The sequence below is a fragment of the Chinchilla lanigera genome, unplaced genomic scaffold, assembly GCF_000276665.1.
Source record: "Chinchilla lanigera isolate Chin_1 unplaced genomic scaffold, ChiLan1.0 scaffold00028, whole genome shotgun sequence".
NCBI lineage: Eukaryota > Metazoa > Chordata > Mammalia > Rodentia > Chinchillidae > Chinchilla > Chinchilla lanigera.
The window spans coordinates 12,884,014-12,907,941 of NW_004955429.1; the positions used below are offsets into that span (position 1 = coordinate 12,884,014).

A 23,928-nucleotide genomic window follows, 5' to 3' on the forward strand; every position below is an offset into this window, starting at 1 on the left:
GCCACCTACCGGGCTGCTCTGTGTGTAACTGTGCGTCCGTGAGACTTCACAACGGTGTCCACGTCCACGGGCCACAGAGGCCAGCTCGGAGGTGAGCCTGGCTCTCGCTGGAGGGACTGATGACAACGAGCACAACCACCACTTACTTTTTTTTTTTAAGACAAGGTCTCGTTGTATAGCTCAGGCTGCCCTCGAACTCATAGCGATCCTCTTGCCTCAGCCTCCCAAGTACTGGGATTCCAGGCATGCACCACCACACTGGGCATGACCTCTTATTTCTGAGGCACTGGCTAGGGAGAGTACATTGTCTAGTGCTTTGCAAGGAAAAACTGATGTGTGTCTTCCTCACTGAGATGGACAGCTCCTGATTCTAGCCTCAGTTTACAGATGAAGCAGCTTAGGCTGGGAGGGGGGTCACTCCTCAAGGTCAGGTCGGGCGGATGCTGACCCTGCGTCCGGGTCACTGCTGCCGGGCCCCTGGGTGAAGGGGTGAACCTTGCTCCTCCCCTCACCACCCGAAGCTCCAGGTGGAAAAGCACTTGTGTTGGCAGGGCCAGGAGCCTGGGGGAGCCGGAGCTCCATTCTGGATGTCCCCCCATGCCAGGCAGCCCGAGGGAAGCCTGGAAGGGGCCCAAGGGACACTGGGGCGCAGGAGCCCCGCTCCCACAGACTCAGAGGGGACGTGCCTGGGACAGCACAGTGGGGAAGCTGTCTCCAACCCTGGCCTCCCCACCATTGTCCCTGGCGTGGCCAACAGGCACCCTGCGATTTCCCTCCCCACTGACCCAGGAGCAGGGTTTGCAGAACACCCAGGGAGTGCCAGCAGACCTCCAGGACTGGGGGCAATGTCAGGACAGACCCGGCCCTGTCCTCTCCCGGCTGGCAGGAAGAGCAAAGAGATCCGCAGCAGCCAGAGCGTGGTTGCCTGTCGCCGAGGCCAGGGAATTCGGGGTGGTGGGTGAGGAGACCGAGGCTCCGAGAGGCCAGGCGAGTGCCCACAGGGAGATTCTGACTTGGGGACCGAGCTCTGTGCCACCCTGAGGTCAGGGGCTTCTCACTGACTACCTGCCATGCACAAGGTTGTCCTGCACCCACCCAGTCCTCCTGCGGCCCCTCAGGCGGGGGTCAGGTGCCCATTTCAGAGAGGGGCAACTAAGTCTCCATTTGGGGGTCTCCTGTCCAGGGTCCCCTAGCTGGGAAGGCCCTGACCATACGGCTGCCGAGCCCATGGCTTCCCAGACCCTTTCTGGAAACTCCTGGCATTCAGATCGCAGGGCAGAGCTGCCTGGCAGAGTCGGGCCAGGCCCTGCCGCAGCCATCCTCCCTCCGCACCAGGGATGCTGGGCCCCGGGCCCCGGGCTGGTGACACCCTTCTCCCTTCCCAGTGACACTGTACCGTCCAGCGTCACACACAGATGCGCCTCCAGAGTGAGTTCTGGCCCCTCCTTCATGCAACCTATAATTTAGCCCTTGTAAGAGGAAACAAGTCCCCAGGGCGTCTTTTCTGCGTTCCTAAGGGAGCCAATTTTAGGCCCCGGCAGGGGGTGGAGGCTGGAGGATGCCACTCTGGAGCCTGCGGCCTTCCCAGCTATGTGATTCGGGCAGCACTGATTAGGGGACCCCCACTCCCTCAAGCACAGCCCCCCCAGAACCTTACTACCCCCCAAGGCTAAAGGTCCCGCCCGTCATGCTTGCCCATGAACCCTGGGGGATGAGCGCCCAGCTGCTCTCTGCTCGGCTGCAGGAAGGGTTCATCCCAGCCCTTACCACGCAGCTATAATTTCTGAAAACACTGCGGTTTGCAGTGGGAAAGTAGAAAATAAACTCAGTGCACCTGTGGGTGATGGGATGCTAGTGACTGCTGCAAGCAGAGTTTCAGGATGCTGTGAATTCATCACAAGAATACATTCTACCAGGTTCTACATGAGCTAGAGGACCTCGGGGAACTTGAGGACTGGAACCCAAAACTTGATGGAACCTGGTGAACCTGTGCGGCAGCTGTGTGCAGATTAGAGAAAAGCTTCCTCTAGACCCTCTACAGCTGTCCGCTGGAAACTGTCCCGATCGATACGCATGGCTGCTGTGATCACAGTGTAAGACAAGTCTCTAGAGTTGCGCAGTGCACAACCTGTGTGGCTGTCCACTGCAGCCCTGCCTTGACATCACCAGGATTATCTCTTTTTCATCGTGGTATGTCTTTCTGCCTCCACTTTACTCCTTCATATCAAGTACTGACTTTCTCTTCCTGGCAGGAAAGATCCTTGCTCTGAAACTCAGTAACTCAAAAGGTGGGGTTCCTTCTCTTCCCATGTTCCAATCACATTTCACAGAGCAGGCTGGCCACGAACTTGTCGAAATCCTCCTGCCTCAGCCTCCTGAGTGCTAGGATCCCAGACCTGTACTACCACGCCCAGCGCATCTCAGGAGTTCTTATCCCTGTAATGCGGCCAAGAACGCTCGGAGGTTGGGGAACATCCCAAGGCATCAGCCCTTCCAGGCATTTTAAGGACTGCAGGGAAAGACCGAGGAGCTGGAGGGGGCGGGGAAAGAGCGTGTTCCTTTAAAAAAGCGATGGGCGTGGCGCCCGCGAGGAAGCGGGAGCACCCGGTGGGCTTCTGCGGCTGTGCGAAGGCACATTCCTGAGCTTGAGCGGAGAAATAAAAGCGCTCCCTTGTCTGCGCGCGGAGGAGACAGCAATATTGCCGCGTAACCAGGACCAGATGGGCTTGGGAATTTCCAAAGGCCGCGAGTGCTGGAGTCAGAAACCCCTCCCAGACCGCGTCTGGCTGCTGCCCGGGTATCGGTTACGGAGGTGACGCAGCCGGGGTCCCACAGGGGAGGGGGCCTCTGCCGGTGCTCGCAGCCTGCACCCCCACAACCTGCAGGCACCCCTGCAGCGCGCCCCTGGCCCGCAACCCCCAGAACTCACAGCCACTGCCCAAACCCTCCGCACGCCCCCTCCTGGGGTGGGGGAGCTCATGCCCCCCAGGGCACCAGACTCAGCTGCCACGCTCGGGGAGGCGCTCGAGCTCTTCTGACCTGGAAGGCCAGAGTCTGGAACGTCTGTCCTGTGAGCAGCCCCTCCTGCCTCTGTGGACCTCAGTTTCCCTATCTTGCCTTCAGTTTCCCACCCCAACCCTCCGGACCCGAATTCTGTCCTGGGCCATGCCCAGATGCTGCAGGCCTGCGTCCTGCCCTGGGGAAACTGGGAATCCATGGAGTTCCGGCACCCTCCCAGGGCCCGGCACCCCGGCAACAGTGGCACGGAGGTTGCTGGACACCGCCTGTCAGGCTCGGTGACTTCCGCGGCCGCGCTCCGCGATAAGGAGAGCTGACGCTGAGGGGTGCGGTGCTGGGGCTGCAGGGAGTTCCTTCACCCCTGCATCTGCGAGGCAGGCGAGCTGTCACTCGCCTGAGATCACATGCAGAACACAAGCGAAAGCAGGATCTGAACCACTGCTAGGGCCCGTGTCTGCAGCCGTCATGCCGACCTGCTTCCTAAAGGGGCCCAGGCTCAGCACAAGCATGGGGGACTCGCAGGTGCCGGGGCTCTCCAGCCAGCCCTAGTGGGGAGAGGGTCCGAGGCTAGTGTTTTACCTGCTGCTCTTCCCCGCAAGCATCCCTCGAAGGGAAGGGTCAGCACCCCACTCACAGAGGGGGAGACTGAGGCATACATCGGTGATATCACTGGCCTGGATTTGCTGGTAGGAGATGACATCCCAGGAAAGCTAGCTGTCCTCCATGGGGGGAGGCCCCCAGCACCCAGAGGCCAGGCCTGGTCTGTCACCCAAGTCCTCAGACCCGCAACTCTCCAGGCTGGGAGGCAGCTTCGTGCGTCTGAGCCGGGGCTCAGGCCCCCGCTCCATGAGTGTGAGGGCAGGTCCATTCCGGCGTCCTGACTAGAGGGGCCCCCACAGCCCACTGGTGTCCCCCAGACTGGAGACTGAGCGACACGCGGCCCGTGGTCGTGGGCTGGAGAGGCGAGACTGGAAGGGGCCAGTGTCACTTGTGCTGTGCACTTGCTGCCGTGTGTGAGCCTGCGCCCGCTTCCCAGCCCACCTGGAGGCGGGGGGTAGAAGGGAGGCTGTGGCGGTTTCCATGTGCTCATCGGCATGGCTTTGGGAAGGTGACAGGTAATGGGCCTCACAGCGGACTTGCTCAGGAGGCGGGGCCTGGTGGAAGGAGGTGGGGTTGGAGGCATGGCCTGGAAGGGCCCTCCCTCCCCAGCTCCTCCCTTCTCCCTCTGCTTCCTGTGCCGTCATGCTCTGAGTAACTCTCCTCCGCCAGGCCCTTCTGCCAGGCCTTGTACTTGTCCTGCCTTGGAACTGTCCAACCATGGACTGAAATGCGAGCCAAAGTAAACCTCTCTCTGCTGAAGTTGTGGGTATCAGGCATTTTGTCACAGCAACGAGAAAGTGACTAAGACCAAGGCCAGGTATATGTCACACAGGGAGGTGTGGACCCAGGCTGGCCAGCTCCGGACCCTGCATTCTTCCTCAAGACCCCAATGACAATGCCCCACTGTGCCCTGTGCCATCAGTGAAGACTGGAGCCTCAGTTTCCCTGTTGGTACCACAGGGCTCAAGGTCCTGTCCTGGGAGCTGCAGTGATGGTGAACAAGGCTGTGTGGTGGGCGCTCCTGGGTAGGGGCTCCATGGCCACACAGTGGCCATGCCAGGTGTGGCACACAGCACGCGCTGGCCCTGGCCCTCCCTCTGCCAGTTCCCTAGGGAGGCGGCAGGGAAGCAGCCAGGCGCCCAGCCTGGACTGCACAGTGAGTTTGAGGCCAGCCTGGAAAACAAACCTCCAAAACAAAACAAAAAACAAATAAATGGTAGTGATGAGTATAGGGGTGGTGAAGATGGTAATGATGGGTGAACCAATTGCTTACCCCATACTTTAAGACTTGACAAATATGGCTTCATTCTCATGACACCAACAAGGCAGGTGCTGTCACCCCATTTTACAGATGAGTAAACTAAGGCACGGAGAGGTGGGCATGCAGCTAATGGGCTAACAGTGGGAAGGATGAGACCACACGTGCAGCCTTTCCCGGGCCGCTTCCCTAACAATCACGTGACAGTCTTGCTCACAGTGCGGCACGAGCCTCCCCATGCTGCCCTGGACCCACAGCAGGCATCCCCAGCCGGCGCTGGCAGAGCTGAAAGAAACCACTCGGGCAGCTCTCCTGGAGGGGTTCCCAGCCCCCATCCCAACACTTGGCTGGGGAGTCCTGGAGGCTGCGTCCCAAAGGGCTGCGTCCCAAAGGCTTCCTTCAGATCCACCCAGAGCCCATGCCAGCCCTCCATGTTCACACATGAGGTGACAGGGTGAGGACGGTTACCCCTGCCCCACGCTGGGACCCTGATGGCTAAGCCCCAGGAGACTCCAGGGGTCTCCAGGGGTCTCTTGCAGCCCGGCACTGCTGGCTCCTGTTGGAAATCCCCTCCCTGGCCCCATATGGGGACAGAGCTGTGACACACACATGGGACGGCTGTGAAAGGCTTTCTCCTGACCTCAGCTCGTCCACAGTGGCCATGATCCTGGGGCCTGGGGCTGGGGGCAGGGTGGGCATGCAGAGCCTGCTTGGTGCCTGGCTCTAAGCTGCACCTGCAAAGCACATACGCACACACACATACACGGGCCCACCTCAACAGCTGAACAGCAGCTGCCACAAAAGGTGCGGCTGCTTGCTTGAAGCTGCCCTGCGTGGGCTCAGCCCTGAGGTATGCCTTCTCCCAAGGCATAGGGCGGGCTCAGGCTGGGGTTTTGCACAAATCCACTAGCCGGGGCTGAGGAGCTGCTGTGAGCTGAGGGTGCGCACAGTGGGCTCCTGCGTGACAACGGCTTTTCAGCGAGTGCTCCCTGGGGGCCAGGGCCTCCCAAGATGGTGTGGCCCTGGGATTTCTGTAACCAGGATGCAAGGTGCCCACTGCACCAGGCCCAGGTCCTGTGAGCAGATCCAGACACTTTAATGCAGCCACGTTGTTCCTGCCTGACCCTGAGACACTGCTCCTCCTCCTTCTTCCTTCCTCCTCCACCCTTCTCTTCCTCCCTCTCATCCTCCTGCTGACAACCCCAGCGTCACCAGAACCACAGGCCAGTACCCCACATGCACCCAGCTTTCGGGGCATCTGTTTCTGAAGCAGCCCTTTCCGATAAGCATCTCGGAAGCCCCCATCTTAAGGCTGAGGAGGAAAGAGCTCACTGACTCTGGCCTCAACTCAAACCCTCTCGCCTCTGCTCAGAGCCAGGGGCTTTCAGCCAGGAAGGAACCCATTCCAGGCCTCAGTTGCTACACTTGTACCAGAGGGGTGCAGTTGGCCCCGTTCATGAGTGCCCTGTAGCTCAGCAGGTCCCCCAACCCCACCCCCACCCTGAGAGCCCAGAATAGGGCCGGGCCCTTAGTACCACCGGTCAGTGTGGTGTATGTCCATCTCCTCAGCCTGGCCCCCTTGATGTGCTCAAGCTTGGCGCTGTCTGACCCTGAGGGCTCCCTTCCCAGGCTGTGCCACAGCAGCATGCCCAGGTCCCTCTGCTGGCCGAGGACAAGCGTCTGCACCCCCACCTGCCTGCCCCTGCCCCAGCTTGGTGCAGCTGGAAGATCCTCCCTCCCCCAAGTTTCTACCCCATGCAGTCACAGTCCATTGCAGCGCGACCCCTTGCCTCCCAGCCCCCAATCCTAGTGACCTCAGCCCCCAGGGACCCCGGGTCTCCTCTTTCTGGGGAGCAATCCCTTCCTTACCCTCCGGCCTTGCAGGTTCCTGGACCACCACATTGCAATCCAGCAGAGCTGGGTTTGAGTCTGGTTCTATGACACAAATAATGTGTGGCTCAGGGCGAAGTCCCCACCCGGCTGAGCCTCATGCTACGTGGGAACAGTTACTGATGGCCGAAGACTCCGCGATGGAATAAAACACCAGCCTTTACTGGGCAGCGACCCTGCACAGGGCGTTCTGCTGTTTGAATGTTAAAACTTTATTTCCTCTTGTCCCCGGGAAGCAGGGCCTGTTCCCTCCAGAACACACAGCAGCTGGTCTCAACAGAGCCTTTAGGCTTCTCTAGGACAGAGGCACCTCGGGACAAGCTGTGTCCATCCCCACCACCCAGGGGTGTCAGGCTTGTGCTGGACATAAAACGGCTGTTAGGGACCTCGAGTCAGACACAGAGAGACCACAACAAGGGTGGGGTTGTCAAAGTGCATTGTTAGTGCCCCAAGTCCGGGCCAAGAGTCAGCAGGTGGACAGTGTGTATGACCTTCAAACTTTTCCCTTCACACCCCTCCACCTTGGGTCAAGGTGGCAGCCACTGCCCAGGAGGGGTGGCCACTCCCCCTGCCAGCTTCCTGAATGTCGCCTTCAGAGGAGAGATGGGGAAAGGCCATGGGCAGGAGAGATGGGGCGGCACAGACCACGCTCCCATTGCCCACTCCCGGGCCCGTCCAGCTAGCTGTCTCCTTCATCAACCTCCAGGGAGCCCAGCCTGGCCCTCTGCGCACTGCCTGCCAGGCCCACTGTCCTCTCCCCGTTCCTCCCAGGCCAGCAGACCCCTGAGGCTCCAGGGCTGGGCCCCATTTCTGATCTGAGGATTCCTCCCTGCAAACCTGCCCCACGCTGAACAGGGGAGACCACTCCAAAGCGGGGCCAACGTGCCCCGCCTCCCAGTTCTCATCTACAGAGGCGCTGGGAGAGCAGGCTGGGATTTTGCTTTATTGAGGGGGAACCCCAGGTGGAAGAACCCACTGCACCTTCCCTAGGGCCCCCACACCCAGCCCCCTGGCTCTCACCTCTAGGGGAGGAGCAAACAGGTGCCTCCCACAACTAAGGCCCACCCTGGACAGCAGGACACTCCCTCCATCTCCCGTGGACCAGTACCTGGCCATCTCCCTGCAGCCCCAGGCCTCCTGCGCCTCCAAGCTCATGAACTCCCCGCCTCCCAGACCCGCGTGGGGTCTTCCCTGGGACAGCCCTGCCCTTCCCACACCTGTCACTGGTGGCCACCTCCCGGCCAGAAGGTTAGAGAAGGAAAAGCGCAAAGGCGGGCAGCGGGCAGGGCCCAGAGGCAGGCAGGGGACACCTAATGGGCAGCGGGGGTCAGGGCACCGCGGACGGGAGCAGCGGTGTGTCTGAGTTCTGTGCCGACAGGCTGGGCGTCTCAGGGCCGATGAGCCCCAGGTCGTGCAGATTGAGGATGGAGTCTGCGATGATGCGGGCTGTACGCTTCTGGTACCCGCCTGAGGTCACCATTAGGATGGGGATCTGGTGAGCCCGGACCGTGCGGAACACCAGTTCATCCCGCTTCACGATGCCCTGTGGGGATGGGCAGGGTGGGCTCAGGCCAGCCCGGCCTCCGGGCACTAGGAAGTCCTGTTCTGCATGGTTGGGCTGCAGCTCTGGCCCATCTCCTCCCTGACACCGGCCGCCCACCAGCCCCTCCCCAGGTGGGGACATACCCCGGGGCTGATGGACAGCCCCCCGAGGCGGTCCCCCTCCAGGACGTCGGTGCCAGCGTTGTACACCACCACGTCGGGCAGGTGCTCCTGCAGGGCCTGCTCCACGTTCCGCTCCACTTTGCTCAGGTACTCGTCGTCCTCTGTGCCCCACTCCAGCTCCACCTTCCGCCTGATGGCCTCTGAGGGGGACACACCCCGCCCCACAGGGCGCGGGAGGGAGCTGAGGCTTAGGATGGGGACTGTCCATAGCAAAGCGAGGGCTGGACCTGGTCTGCCTGACCACCGCCCAGCGTGGCCTCTACCGCACCAAAGCTAAGCTGGAAGGGGCGCTGAGGACTGCAAAGAGCTGAGCTGCTTCTGCCCATGGCCCGCAGAGGCCACCGTGGGCAAAGCCTGACCTCTCGCCCTGCCCGCCTCTCAAGCCCCAGGTCAGGATTCGGTCTGGAAACTGGTGCCTTAGGCTGCGCTCGGGTGGCCTCACCCACACCACACTTGCTAGCCTTCACGCTCTTCCTTGTGGAATGTCCCCTAAAGCTGTGTTTTAAAGCACTGGTCACCAGCCTGTGCAGCTACTGGAAGGTGTCTGCACCTTTAGGAGGTGGAGCTAAACGGAAGAGTGTGAAGTCATGGGAGGGGTGTACCCAATGGGGTGGTCAGGCCTGCCCCTTCCTCATTCCGTCCCTATTCCTGGTGGCCATGGTGTGAGCAACTCTGCTCCACTTTGCTCCTGTCATGATGTGTGGGCTTGCCCCAGCTGCAAGCTACAGGGCCAGCCCACCATGGGGCACAGCCTCTAGAACCAGGAGCCTTTCTGCTTTGTAAGTTCATGAGCTCAGGCATTTTGTCACAGCCTAAAAGCTATCACAGGCCCAGACCTGCAGAGCGGGCAGCTCTTGCTTGCAAATCTCACCTGAAAATTCCTGCCTTTGGATTGATGAGCTGTCTCCACTTTCATTTAGCTTCTAACAAGTCTTCTCTCTGTCATCTCACTTTGTGCCTTCTCGTTACCTCCCTTTCCAACGGTTCCCTAACACCCAGACCCCTGTACATGTGTCCTGGCAGCTGTGTGGCCCTGGGTGAACTGCCTGCTCCTCAGTCTGCTCTGGTGCACACTGGGATCCACGCCACCCTCAGGGGTACAGAGAGGTGGGGTGACCCCCACAGGCCCAGAGTGCCCTGAGCCAGGCCTGCCGAGGGGCAGCAGCTTACGCTTGGCGAAGCGGTCCCCAGGGTAGATGTGGCGGTTGTAGACGTCCACGATGTACACGCGTTTGTCACCCATGAAGTCTCGCTCGTGCCCGTTGCCCTGTGGAAACGACACGGGAGCTGCTCACAGATGCCAGGACCCTCGCCAGGCCAGGCCCCGTGGGGCACTGGGCCAGACGCAGACCCCCACCATCAGTCACAGCAAACAGGAGCTCAAAGCAGCAGCTTGGGGACATTGCCGGGGTCCCGCTGGGCCGCTGGGGATGTGGGGAAGGAGCTGGGCCTGGTTCCCTCCTGCACAGCACTCACCTGATGGGCGTCAAGATCAATGATGGTGGCCCTTGAGATGCCTTCCACTCGCTCGAACAGGAACTGCCCAGGGAGCAGGGGACAAGGTGAGGACTGACAGCCAGGCCAGAGGACCCAGGGACCCTCGGGGGGCACACAGTGGGCGGACGGGGACAGCACTTGCAGGGAAGCTGTGGGGCTCCGGAGAGGCCCATGTGTGCGCTGGGGTGGTCAGGGCAGGCTCCCTGCAGGAGGTGTGTGCTGAGCCCTGGAGTCAGGCCCTGGACGTCCCGGGAGCCCCTGGGAAGGCATGGAGCCAAGGGAGGAGGCCCCGAGCCCTTGAACTTTGTTGCCCAATCTCTGGCTCATCTTACAAGGCCAGGCCCTAACACTCCCTCCCTTCTTCCCTGCTCCCCACCCCGAGTCTCCTGTGCACCCTTCTCTTAGTGCCCGGGTCTGCTGGCCCGCCAGCGGCTGTGTGCCCTGGGAGAAGGGGCTCCGCTCCTCATCCACTCAGACACCAGCACGGGGCTGGGTTCACAGTGGCCTCCCCACCCCCCCAGCCCTCGGTTACCTCGTCTGGAACATGTGAGGGTTTGGGGAGGCGAGGCTTGGTATCTCAAGCGTCTGTACATACCAGCTGTTTTCAGCTCCGTCACCGCGGGCCACCTCTTCCCCCGCCCCCCGACCCTCCCTGCCCTCCTGATCCCCGCAGCGTAGCCCTTCCTCCCACAGCTTAACCCTGACAATGCCCTTCTGGGGTCCCTGGGGCTGAGGGGACTGTGACAAGTCCCTTACGCATGCAGAGCAGGGGCAGTGTTGTGCCAGGGTTTGACTGCTCGGCTGCACCCCATCCAGAAGGTGGGGACAGAGCAGCGGACAGGGCTGCGGGGGGACCCCGAGAGCTCCCTGGAGACACACCTTGATGGCCAGCGTGATGTCGGCATAGGCGCAGAAGCCCCCGCCACGGTCACTAGAGCAGTGGTGGAAGCCGCCCCCTGAGGAAGGGAAGGGGCGCTGGTCAGGGCCAGGCGCTTTCCTCTCCCTCAACTCCAGTGTCCCCTCCTCTCTCACAGTCATGGGTAGCAGCAGGTCCCTGTCCACAGGCCAGGCGGCAGGGCAGCATCACAGCAGGTCACTCCACAAAGGGAGCCCGCCCTTCCCCAGGCAGGCGCTGGGCCCGCTGTGCAGCTCCCATACCTGGAGGGGTGGCTGGGAGGGGATCCTCTGCTGGCCTGGCTGTCACTGCGACAAGGGCTCTGCCCACCTCCCAAGCCTGGGACAGCTCAGAGCCTGTGTCCAGGGTGCCCTTCCCTCACACCTCTGGAGAGCCTGAGTACCAGGGTCCTCTGAAACGGGCCCTACTGCCCCAGGGACAAGGGCAGAGACCAGAGAGACACACATGTGCAGCCTTGCTCTGCGAACCAGTACTGTGGGAGTCGAGGACGGGGAGCACTGTGTTCTGGATGCCTGCAGAGGTGTTACTGACCAAGCCCTGCACCCCAGGGGACAGTCTTTCTGGGGAGCCCCAACAAGGCAGGCATCATTCCTACACACAGCTGCCCAGGGGATGCACAGGTTTTGAGGGGTAGAACTTCCCTCTCATTGGAAGTTGCAACAAGGAACACTTTAGACCAGGATCCTACATCAGACAGAGGCAATGCCGGTCCCTCCCAGGCACCAGGAGGCTGCACACCCTGCTCCAGACCCCTCTATAAGGAGGCTCAGGTGGCTCTTGAGCTGCCACCCCCAGGGTCCCTGGCCCTCGCTGCCCCAGACCCTCTTCCTGGTACTCACCCACATTGATGGCCCAGCCTCGATCCACAGCCAGCTTTCCCGCCTTCAGAGACAAGCAGAGCGTGAGGAGTGGGCAGCCAGTCCCTTCCCGCGTGCATTCATCCACCCATTCACTCATTAACTCATCTGCTGCCTCACTCACACAGTCCGTACAGTTTCCAGCCAGCTCTGGGGTGGAAATAAGCAACAAGGTGGGGTGCAAGGGGCCCCCATCCAGCCCACCAGCAAACACAGCCAGCCAGCAAGAAGGGCCAGGCTGGCAGCACAGTGTGTGGTGCTTAAGCCTCTTGGCAATTTTGCAAGAAAAGTGGAAGAAAACTGAGTTAAGTATTTATTATCACAAGTGAGCTGACTGTGATTTTTAACGGGGTTTTGAAAGGCTAAAGTGACCTTTTTTTTTCTCATGAAATATGGTAGAATGGTGACAGAAATCCAGTTTGGAGGATGGATGGTAACTGTAGTGTTCAGTGGGTACTGATCTAGGGCTGGGTTAGATCAGCATCGTTTATTTACGAGCTGTTCCTCCAATCAGCTTGACAAACTGGGAGTTTTGAAGGAAACTGCACACAGGATGTGAAGGCTGATTCCGCCGTGAGTGTTCTTTATGGCCACACCCACGATGGGGGAGGGTTGGGCTTTCCACCTTGACCTTGGGGGTGCTGGGTAGAACGTAGTTTTTGGAGAATCTGGAGGGGTGAGGTATCCTATATATCAGCAAACGGCCACTCAAAGAGAGGGATAGTGAATTCTAACATCCTCCGCCAGGTAAGCTTTTTGGAGAGTGGGGCTGGAGGGACCCTGTGCACCCCCGGCCTACCTACCATGATGGTTCCTCCTGTCTGGGTCCGAAGGGGCCGCAGCACCTTCCTCTGCACCAGGAAGTTGGGGAGGAAGATGACAGGGGGGATTTCCGTGATGGTGGCAACGGCGAAGGACCACTGCAGAAAGACAGGACAGCTGCCGAAATCAGACTCCCTCTGTGTGCCCAGGGAGGGCCACCAGGTGCCTGGGAAGCGCTCAGCCCCCAGTACGACCAGTTCAGTAAAGAAAAATACACTCCGCGCATTTCTTTCTTTTCTTTTTTTTTTTTCTTTTTTTTTTTTTTTTTGGTCTTTTTAAGACAGGGTCTCACTATGCAGTTCAGACTGGCCTTAAGCTCACTTTGTAGCCCAGAGTAATTTCAAACTCGAAAAGATCCTCCTGCCTCAGCCTCCCAAGTGCTGGGATTACAGGCGTGCACCACCATGCCCAGCACTCTGTGCATTTCTTAGAGCCAGGTCAGCTCAGCTTCCTCGGCTCTGAAGCTCTCGGCTGCCCTCTTGTGCCTGGAACCAGATCTGCAGAGGACGACAAGCCAGGTCTGGTGGCTTTGGGAGAACCGGCCCAGGGCAGTAAGGAAGGGGATACTGAGGAGCAGCAGGGAGGATCTTTCAGTCTCCCTCCGCCCCTGCACCGCATGGCCTCTGCCTCCGGTGAATCGGACTTCTTTGCAGCAGGGGCAGCCTGCTCATTGGTATCTGGGCCGCTGGCCCCGAAGCCAGGCTCAGGGTGCATCTGGGGACCTCTAAGATGTCCAGGGCACTGCTGCCCAGCTGCCACCCCAAGCCATCCCTGCCTGGCTGAGGGCATGTCAGCACTGCTCTCCCTGCTCCCCCTGGCCCCAGCAGAGCCCGCTCTGTAAACCTTGAAAGGGTCTGCTAGGCACCCCGAGGTGGGGCTGGGGTCAGATCCACTGCCAATGGGGTGGGGAGGCACTTAAATGTCAGTACCCATCAAGTGACAGAAGAATCAGATCTGAAGCAGGAATGGTCCAGAAAGGCTTTCTGGAGAAGGTGTCTTCCAGAGGAGGAAGAATGGCAGGAGTTTCCCGGATGCAGCATGGTTGGAAAGAGGCAGAGAAGCGTGGGGTTGCGGAGGCAGCCATGCAAGAACACAGAGATAAGGGGGAGGGACTGGGACAGGGAGAGCAAGAGGGGGCGAGCAGGGGCCCACTGCGGGACGCAGCCATAGCCGGTGCACACAGACCCAGAGAGGGAATGTCCTGAAATGCCCTGGGCTCCTGCCCCTCACACCTGTGTCAGCCCCGGCATGAGCCAGGCACCCACTAGGCATGGAACCACTGTGTTCTATGAATAAATGAGGGACCCAGAGAGCTACGATGTCGGGGGAGAGATTAAAGGATCACAAAGCCACATCCTGGCCTCCTGAGGAGTCCAGTCCAGGCACGAAGGTACACAAAGGCACATTTTTCCAAGTGCCGCCTGCAGCAATTGGGGGATGACAGCACCATCCAGAAAGGGCTCCCCCAGTGGTGATGCCTGGGAGACACAGTTTATGTCCTCTGCCTCCTGGACATTCACCAGGCCCTGGGACGTGGAAAAGGCTCTGTGAAGGTTTGCAAGCGCTGTCTACCTTTGCCTTCTCCCGCATCTCCCAAACCTTCCACTGCAGACCTTTATCGATCCCATATGCTGACCTGGCCCAAGGCTGCGGTCCTGGAACAGATGCAAAGCCACCAGCACGGAGGAGTTGGGCTCTGGGACCAACCCCCAGGGAAGGCAAGCAAGCTCCAGGCCACAGCAGACTAGACGAGGAGGAGGCTGCACAGCTGGTGGTGATGCTGTCTGCTGACGCTCGAGACCTGCACTGCCCCAGCCAGCAGCTGTCAGCCATAGGGCCACTATGTGCAGTTACCCTGCAGTGTCCACAGGGAACTGGTCCCAGGAACCCCTGGACATCAATCCCACAGGTGCCTAACTCCCTTATATGCAGTGGCATAATATTTGCACACACCCTCCCATGTACTTTATTTATTTATTTATTTTTTGTAGCGGGAATTGAACCCATGACCTCGCTCTTGCTAAGCAGGCGCTTGCGCCGCTGAGCTATATCCCCGGCCCTCCTTCCATGTACTTTAAATAGTCTATTTTGTTTTGAGACAGGGTCTTACTACGTAGGCCAGGCTGGCCTCGAACTCATTATGTAGCCCAGGCTGACCTCAAATTCCTGGTGATCCTCCTACCACAGCCTCCTGGGTACTGAGATGACACACGTGTGCCTCCATGCCCGGCTTTTACATCATCTCCTGATGACCTACAATGCTTCCTACCTTGTCAGTACTTTGCAAATAGTTTTGACACATTAAGGAGTACTGCAAGAAGAAAGTTCTCCATGTTTGGTACAGATGTAATTTTCTTTTTTAAGCATATTTTCAATCTGTGGTTAATTGAATCTGAGAATGAGGAACTCAAAGATGTCGAGGGCCAACAAGAATTTTAAATTAGTTCAAAATTGATTTTTAAAATTAATTAAAAATTTTTGTGTATGTGGCCCATGTTGGTCTCAAACTCATGCTCCAAATGACAATCTTGTCCCCAGACCTATTTCCTGTGCTGTCAGGCACTTACTCGGGCAGGGAAGACCTGGGACATTTCTGTCACTGCTGCAAGTTTTGCCGGATGTCACTGTCTGGAGAAACCATCGCTGGTGGCTGGGTGGAGGATGAGTGGTGAGAGTGGATAGGCAGGTGGGCCACGGCTGGGCCCTGGGGCACGGAGATGACACAGGGCATGGCCGAGCCAGGTACGAGAGGTAGGCAAGGAGGGTGCGGGAGGACACAGGGCATCATCGAGGGCTGACATCTGGAGATCCACTGACAAGGGCTGCAATCCTGGCACTCTGGGAGGCTGGGGCAGGAGGATCATAAGTTCAAGCCCAGCCCAGGCAACTTAGCAACTGGGCAAGACTCTGTCTCAAAATGGGATGTAGCTCCGTGCAGAGACCCTGAGGTCAGTCCCCAGTGTCTTTCTCAGTCCTCAGCTGGAAGCAAGGGCCTTGAATGAGCACTGGGACATGGAAGCCTGTCACAGAGCCTTGTCCTTGCCACCCAGTCTAAAATTCCCACACCTGGCCTGCCTCGAGCTCCACTCTGGGGCTTCACCTTCCCACACACACTCGTCACCACCTGAGGCTGCAGTGTGTCCCCTCCAAAGGACATGGCCTCCATGCCCAGGAGAGCAAAGCCTGCGCCGGTGCGCTGCAACAGCCTTGGATCCTCCCCACATCCCTCGGATGGAGGCCCCTGCTCCTGCCCCGGGCTCAGGAGGGCCACAGTGGTGCTCATGGGTATGGGGCTCTGAGCAGGGTGGCCTGGGGGAACACCACACAGGAACATCACAGCTGAGGCACAGAAAGCCTTCGACAAAACCACATCCTTCCAAAGCCAGGTGTGGTGTACACCTGTAATCGCAGCACTCAGGAGGCCGAGGCAGGAGGATCCTGGGAGTTCAAAACCAGCCTGGGCTACGTAGCAAGACCTTGTCTCAAAAAACAAAAACAAACAAGAAAACCTACACCCTTCCAGGATAAAACTCACTCAGCAAACTAGTAAGAATAAGGGATTCTCTTGCAGTATGGCAAAGCGAATTAAAAACAGAAACAAATCACCCAAGGTGAACATCACTCTCCAATGCTTCCACCTAAGATGAGGAGTCCCACAAGGCTGCCTGCCTGGAAACTTCCACTCAACTTAGCACTGGAAGTTCTGGTCGGAGTAATCAGGCAGATACAGAAACACAAGCATAGAAATGGAAAGCAGTAAAATCTATCTCCCCTCACAGATGACATGACACTATGCGCAGACAACCCTATGGAACTCACACGCACAACTATTGCAGCTAAGAAACGAACTCAGCAGCATCGCGGGCTGCAGGACCAACACAGAAAAAGCAGTTGCATTTCTATGCACTAGAAATAAACAATCTGAAAAAGAAATTAAGAAGGCAATTCTATTATACAGCATCAGAAAGAATAAGAGTTACTTGAATCACAAGAGGCAAGACTTGTCCCTAGGAAACTACAAAATGTGGCTGAAATTAAACAAGACCCAACTAAATGAAAAGAAGTCCCATGTTCATGGACTGAAAGACAGTATTTCCCCCAAAAGATCTACAGTATGTATGCAATCTTTGTCAAATATCCCAGGGGCCTCTTCTAAAACTAAAAACATCAAAGGGAACCAAAGTAGTCAAAACAATCTTTAAAAAGAAAACCAAAGCCAGAGGACTCATAATTCCAAATTTCAAAATTCACTACAGTAACCAAAGCAATGTGGAACTGAAAAATGAACATACACACAGACCAAATGGAGAGTATCAATTCCAGAAATAAATCCAGATCTCTGTGACCAGTCATTTCCTACAAGGGTACTAAGACCATCTGATGAGGGAAAACGGAGCTGGGGTGTAGCTCAGTGCCAGAGTGCTTGCTGTGATACAGAGGGCCCTGTGGTCCATCCCCAGCACTGCCTAAAAGGGAGGAATCTTTAATAAGTGGTACTGAGAAAACCAAACATCCACATGCAGAACAATCCCAGCATTCTGGGAGGCTGAGGCAGAAGGAGCTCAAGTGTGAGCCCCGCCTGGGCAACTTAGTGAGATTCTGTCTCAAAGTAAAAAAAAAAAAAAAAAAACTGGAGATGGAGCTCAGTGTGCAGGTCCGGGGTTCCATCCCTGATACTGGGGAGGAGGGAGAGAAACTGCCCTCTTATACCATGCACAAAAATTAACTCAAACTCTATCAAGACCTAAATATCAGCTAAAAGCATAAAACTCTCTTAAAAAAACACATGGAGTAAATAGTCATGACACTGAAATTGGGAATGAATTTTTCAACATGACACTAAAAGCACAAAGAACAGAAGAAAGAAAGGTCTGGGCTTCAGTACAATTTGTCAAATTTGTTCATCAAAGAACACTATGAAATGAGAACAAAGACAGCTCACAGAACAAGAGATCTGCAAGTCATGCAACAGCCGCAACATATAAAAAACTCCCACAACGCAACAATAAAAAGACAATCCAATTCCTCAAACAGGCAAAGGAGTTATGCAGACATTTCTTCAAAGCTACGTGAACCATCCACAAGCCCCCCAAAAAACTGCTGTGTTACTGCCATTACGGAAATGCAAATCAAAATCCTGAGAAACTACTTCTCATCGCCAAGTTGGGCGTATTTATTTAACAAAAATAAAATAACAAGAGGTGACAAGGATGTAGAGAATTGGAACCCTGGTATACTGCCAGTGGAAATAATGCAGACTCTGAAAGTCATTCTGATGATTCTTCAGAAGAAATTACTATATAACCCAGCAATTCTGCTCCTTAGTTTAAACCCCAAATAACCATAAACAGATATTCAAATAAATACCTGTATGTGTACAGCCAAAGCAGCACTATTCACAATATCCAAAAGGTAGAAACAACTCAAGTGTCTGTCCCCTAATGAACAGATAAGCAAGATGTGGTATGCATATACAATGGAATATTATTCAGCTATGAAGAGGAATGATGTTCAGATACATATTCCACATGGTTGACCCTTGAAAACATTATGCTAAGTGACATGAACAGTCACAAAGGTCACATATTACGTGATTCCACTTATTCAAAACACCCAAAATAGGCTAACCCACACAGACCAAATGCATACTAACCATTCCCTGGGGGAGGGGAGGGAGGACAAGAGTGGCCCTGCACAATAGGAACAGGACTTCCTTTTGGGGGTGATGAAAATATTTCAGAAGTAGACAGAAGTGACAGTTGCTCAAAGTGTGAGTGGACTAATGGTCCCTGAACTGTCCCCTTTAAACTGGGTAATGGGTAATTTTATGTTAAATGAACTTTGCCACTTTTTTTTAATAGGAGAAGGGTCTCTCATGAGAGACAGTAAGTCAGAGCCAGAGGCCCCAGGCTCTCATCCCTGTGCTCCCAGTCTCTCCAGGGACTTCTAGCCTCAGGGCCCTGTGGTGCTGGCTTTGAATCCCTCTCACACAGGAGATGTTCCTGCCCCGGGGCCTTTGCACAGCAGATCCTTCTGCTGGGACTGCCCCTTTCTCTGACGTCCACACCACTTGCGGCCTGGGCTCTCACCTCGCCTTTGCTCAAGGGTCAGTGACCTCCCTACAACTGCTATCCCCCCGGCTCTTCTCCACCACCTCCCCACTCCCAGCACTCCCTCCTACACCCTGCACCAGGATGTCACTGTGATGTTCTTGTCCGACTCCCAGGGCTGGGTCTCCGTTGTCCTACGCTGGCCCCACAGCACCCAGAACACAGCCTCACAATCACTGGGTCTGACGCTCACCCACCGCCCACACTGGGACCAACTTCGGGCCTTGCACACCACGGGCAACTGTGAAGTCCCAGAGCACCCAGACAAAACCCAGACTCTTTCCACACATGCGCAAGCATGTGCCCCACCCCCAGCCGCACTACTCCGAGGGCAGTTCCCGTCCCTTTCCTCAGGTGCCTGTGGTTCTTCACCTTTGGCACTGCCAGAGACGCTTCCCCGTGGCTGTTTTCTTTTCCAATATCCACAACTAACATGCAAAGCACACAGCAGGCAAGTCTGCTGTCGCATTCCTCTCCGTGCTCACATACCTGGCATTCAGCGTAGCTATGTGCAACACCGACTGCTCCTCTGCCTTAGCAGCTATTACAGAAATCCTGTTCCTCCTTTCAATCCCCTGCCAGGGAGCTCCCAGCCACACGCAAAGCTCCATCATAATCTCTTTGTTAACACTTTCAGTTGATGCATCTGAATTCCCCTCCTGCCTTTGACCTCAGTTTTCTACTTGGGACTCTACCTGTTAACGTTTTATTAAAGTATTATTATCACATGACAAGCTGCTTTCATGCCTTTGGGGAACTAAGTCCAGGCAGGCAGCAAGCCCTAAAGGGCCTCAGCGGGGTGGGGCCTTAGAGCCGGTCCTTATCCCTGTGCACCCCTCCCCCCTGGACTCTGGTCAGCCTGTCCTCCAAGCGCAGCTCTGGCTGTGGTCTATGACCACGCATGCCTGGCCACAGGAAACCAGGGCAGTCAAACCTGGGCCTCCTGCCAAGGCTACACACATTCTCCTGGGGCCAGGAGGCACTTCCTGGTAACTGCTCCTGAGCTGGCGCTTTGTACGGTAAGGCTTAGGCCTGGTGGGAAGAACCAGCTGCTTGCAACCAGGAATCTGAGAGAACGGATGTGCCCTGCAGGGTCTCCCCCAGACCCGACGGATGCCCCAGGGATCCTCTAGCAGGCACAGCCCACTTCTGCGCCAGGGCTTGTCCACCCTCAGAGTAGAAGGGCCTCAGACCTTGGCACCCACCGTAAGTTAGGCCAGGATGCTAGGGTCAGGACCTCCCCCACACTCGGGATGACAGAGAACCTGGGGCATCCCAGATGCTGTCCCCTGGGCCAGGCTGGCAGCACTGTGGTCTGACGCAACCACTGCTCCCACAGAAGGGATGAACCGAGCTCTCGGCACTCACAACCTCAGCCCCTAACGGAAGCTCTGTGGCCTCCTCTACAAAGACGTCAACAGCAGGCACCTAGTTTGGTGTGCACATGGGACTGCAAAATCTTAAAGTGAGTTGCCACATTAAGAAATCAGGAAGTGGGGCCAGGTGTGGTGGTGCACATGGGTAATCACAGCACTCTGGGAGGCTGAGGCAGGAGGATTGCAAGTAGTACCCCAGCCTGTGCAACTGAACAACTGAGAGAGACCTGTCTCAAAATTTTAAGAAAGGGCTGGAGCAACTCAGTTGAAAGGTCCTAGTTTCAATCCCAATACCAAATAAATCAATAAATCAGGAAAAGTCATTTAGTAATCAGCCTTTTTGGCTTATCTTGTAAGCCAGGGGCTCTGGGCATGCTGGGTCCAACCAAGACCACCTGGGAAGGAGAGGGGTTCCCCGATTCACCCCAGGCTGCCCCACCTGCTTGCCCGCTTCTATAGGGTCCCTGCCAAGCCCTGGGGGGAGATTTCAAGCTTGTTTTTAACCCAATAGTTTTCAACAAGTCATAACAAAGTCCTTGGAACAGAATCTTAAACTTCAGCCCAATATAAAGTAGGCTAAAGCAGAGCAGTCTTAGCTGAATGGGGCCAGGGCCAGAGTTCCCCACTTTGGTCACCTCAGCAGGGGTTTCTGAGGCCTCGGAGCACAGATTCAAAGTCACTGATGAGTAGACCAGCGTGGTAGCTATAAGTCCTGAAGCTCCAGGACTTGGGAGGGAGGCTGAGGCAGGACTGCTTGAGCCCAGTTCAAGACCAGCCTGGGCAAGTCATACCCCATCGCAAAGGAAAAAAAGAACATCATTCATGTAGAAAGCCGAAACCCAGCAGTCAGTTGTGTCGCCACCAGGGCACACTCTCTGAAGACTGGGAGCTCACTACCTGCCTTTATATGATTCCTCTCCTCCTCTTTGGAAACAGAGACTCCCAAGTGTCCCTGCTCTTGGGAGGCACAGAAGTGGCACCCCTGCAGCTGTGCTTCCCGGGCTGAGCTGCTCTGTCCCCCAGCCAAAGGCCCCAGGACGCAGCCCCTACCTTCAGCTCATTGAGATATCTCCTGGTGTGCGCCACCAACAGGTCGTCCTCCGAGGCCTCCCGCGCCTCCACCAGCATGCTGTCCGACAGCAGCTTCTCTTCTGTAAGCACAAAGCAGCCTGTTTCCTGCCCGCTGGCCCCGCTGATGCCAGGTCCAGCCCAGCCCCAGCCCCACCTGCAGCTGGAACCTCGGCCTTTGGCAGCTGCTGCCCAGGAGGAGGTGGGCGCTGTGTGTACACAGCAACCCTCATGTTTCCCAAGCCACCGACAGCCACGGGCTGAACGCAGGTGGCACAAGAGTCAATAATTGGGACTCTCGTGCTAAGAAAATCTCTTCTTCGAAATTCTCCCTGCGCCTTCTGATGACACCACAGGAGGCTTTGGAGGGTGCGGCCTCTCAATATCTGCCCGCCCCAGTCATCCAACTTTGATCATCTATGGCTATTGCTCTGACCAGGTCCCAAGGCCTGCAGGCAACACTAAGCAGTCAGGATTGAATTACACCGCTGTTTTCATTGCCTTTATTTCTACCATGACCTTCTATTTATGACAAGTGAAACTGTCTTTTCCCACTTAGATGACATAATGTTTCCTTTTAAATCAAATTTAAGCTTGTTTTTTTTTTTTTTAAATCCCAGAAGCTAAGTCATTAAAAATGTGCAGTTCACAGAGAAACAGGTGGTGTGAGACGACAGCAAGAGACACGCCCCACTATTCCCCAGCCCTGATGGGTACCAGACAAGCCTGGCTCCCATGCAAAAGAAGAAACTGAGGCTGAGAGCAGGGAGTGGTGTAAGGCACTGTGCAAAGCAGCCTGTGATGCTCTGGTATCGAGGCCGAGGTATGGGAGGCTGGAAGTGGGCTGGCCCCGCACTCACAGCCCCAGGGCTACCCACTGTGGTGCCTCGGGGCATTGCTCTATTTCCTGCTTTTCTTTTCTTTGAAAGCTCACTCTGGTCACTACTGCGAGTGGAAAACTGGTGTTCCCTGCCATAAGCAGAAATGACAAACAAATTCAATGGAAACCATTGGTGTTATCAGTCTCCCACCTGATCCCACGTTCTGTAAGACACACGCAGAGCCTGAGGCTGGCTGTGGAGAGGTTAAAGGGAAGATGGGTTTAGGTGTGAAAGATGGGCTAGCTCTCCACGGTGTGATCAGAAGGTGGCGGTGCTTTTAAAATATTCAGTGTTTCCTCCAAAGTTGGGTAATGTTTTCTACTTCTCTCAATTAAAGGGCCCCTGATTTAAGGAACAAGGACATCCACCCGCACAACAGTGACACCTGAACCAGACCCAAGCAGATCCCAGGTTACAATGACGTGCTCCCCAGAGCATCACTGAGGATTAAGCCATGGATGGGGTACCAGGAGCTGCAGTGTGGCTTTGGGCAAGTTTCCAAATTGTCTGGGCCCCAAACTCTCCACAGTTATAATCAACAGGGTTGCACCACAAGTTCCTTACTGTCTGGACACTCTGCCCAGGCACGGGCTCCCCCTGGACTGGGCCTCTGGGGGTGGAGTTGGGACTTCTGCCCATAGTGACAGAGCCTGACTAGTGACAGGCAGGGTCGCCCCACGCCGAGGGATCTACGTTGGGAAGATCCTTGGACAGACAGCTGGCGCGGAAGGCAGTCTGCGGTAGCCTGAAGGCTGCGGTAGGAGGATCTGCAGCTGACGCTGGGGATGCCGAGGAGGGACTGGCGTGCTGCGGGAAGCAGGGGAGGGGCCTTCCTACCTTTTAGGAAACTGATCACCTTGCCCCATTTGCCAGCGTCGAAGGGGTGCAGCTTCTCCAGGCCCATGAAGGTGATATTGTAGCGCGGCGAGTACACGATGGGCCAGCGCGTTTCTGGCACATGCTGGTACAGCTGGGTGGCGTGTGGCCTTCGGGATGCATGGGAACAGGGGCACGGATGGGGGCGGCCTCCGGAGAGAAAGCTGCCTCCCCTCCACGGACCCGGGCCGCCCACTCCCTCTGCCTCAGAAATGGGTCATGAACAGCAACAAGAATCAAAACAGCTCCTCGCTGGGCCCTGGCGGGTTCCCCTGCACCCAGCTCCGGCCCGGCTCACTCTGGACGCCCTGGAAAGCGGGCGCCGCCGTGGCACCCCTGTGACACCGGGCACCAGGTGTGCCCAAGGTCACACTCCAGGTGCGCCTGGCGACAAGGCCCCAGCAGCACACCTCTGCACGACCACGACAGCAGCGGCGGCGCGGCGCCAGGCCTCGGCTCCCCAACGGTGAAACGTGGGGGCGTCAGCGCGGTGGCTGCGTCTGGGGCAGGGAGGCGTCAGAGCCGCGAGGGTCGCCAGCGCCCACCAGATCCGCGCCGGCCCTGCATCCGGCCGGGCGGCCCTCGCCCACCTCCCCCGGCCACCTCCGGAACCCGCACCCCGCGGGAACCCCAGGGACCCCGGGATCAGCGCCCCTGCCCCCACCCCGTCGCACTCACATCCCGGGAACTGGCCCTCCCTGCGCTGGCGGCCGCTCCGCGACCGAGCGGGGCGGGGCTTGGGCCGGGCGGGCCCTCCCCGGACACGCCCCCGCCTGGGCCGCCTCCGCTGGGGGCGGAGCTCCGGCAGACGGCGCAGGCCCCCTTTCCCGCGCCTGCGCCTGCGTCACAAAGGGACGGAATCCCGCGCCTACCTCGCCCGCTGAAAGAAGGCGCGGCCCAGGACGTCCATCAAGCTCAAAGTCCCGCCCACCGCAGACAATATCCAGTGGAATCTCACCGTGCTCGGAAAGCCACGCCCCTTCGAAGGGAGAGCCGCGGGGATTTCACCAAGGCGCGTCGTATAGGGGAGGAAC

At 57.2% G+C, this 23,928-nt stretch overlaps 1 protein-coding gene across 2 annotated transcripts; it reads right to left on the reverse strand.

Annotated features, from left to right (window-relative positions):
• Positions 1 to 6,925: 6,925 nt before the first annotated feature.
• Positions 6,926 to 23,736, reverse strand: Hdac11 (histone deacetylase 11). 2 transcript variants are annotated; one of them, XM_005386979.2, is made up of 10 exons: positions 23,573 to 23,736; positions 22,856 to 23,004; positions 21,120 to 21,220; positions 12,565 to 12,681; positions 11,744 to 11,786; positions 10,868 to 10,944; positions 9,968 to 10,030; positions 9,662 to 9,758; positions 8,453 to 8,631; positions 6,926 to 8,309 (listed from the first exon to the last, which is right to left on the reverse strand). In XM_005386979.2, coding segments are annotated over exons 1-10 (1,044 nt in total). In that variant the 5' UTR covers positions 23,575 to 23,736; the 3' UTR covers positions 6,926 to 8,093. The 2 variants fall into 2 exon arrangements, with proteins under 2 accessions (XP_005387036.1, XP_005387038.1); XM_005386981.2 differs by lacking the exon at positions 23,573 to 23,736 and adding an exon at positions 23,305 to 23,551.
• Between the last annotated feature and the right edge of the window lie 192 nt (positions 23,737 to 23,928).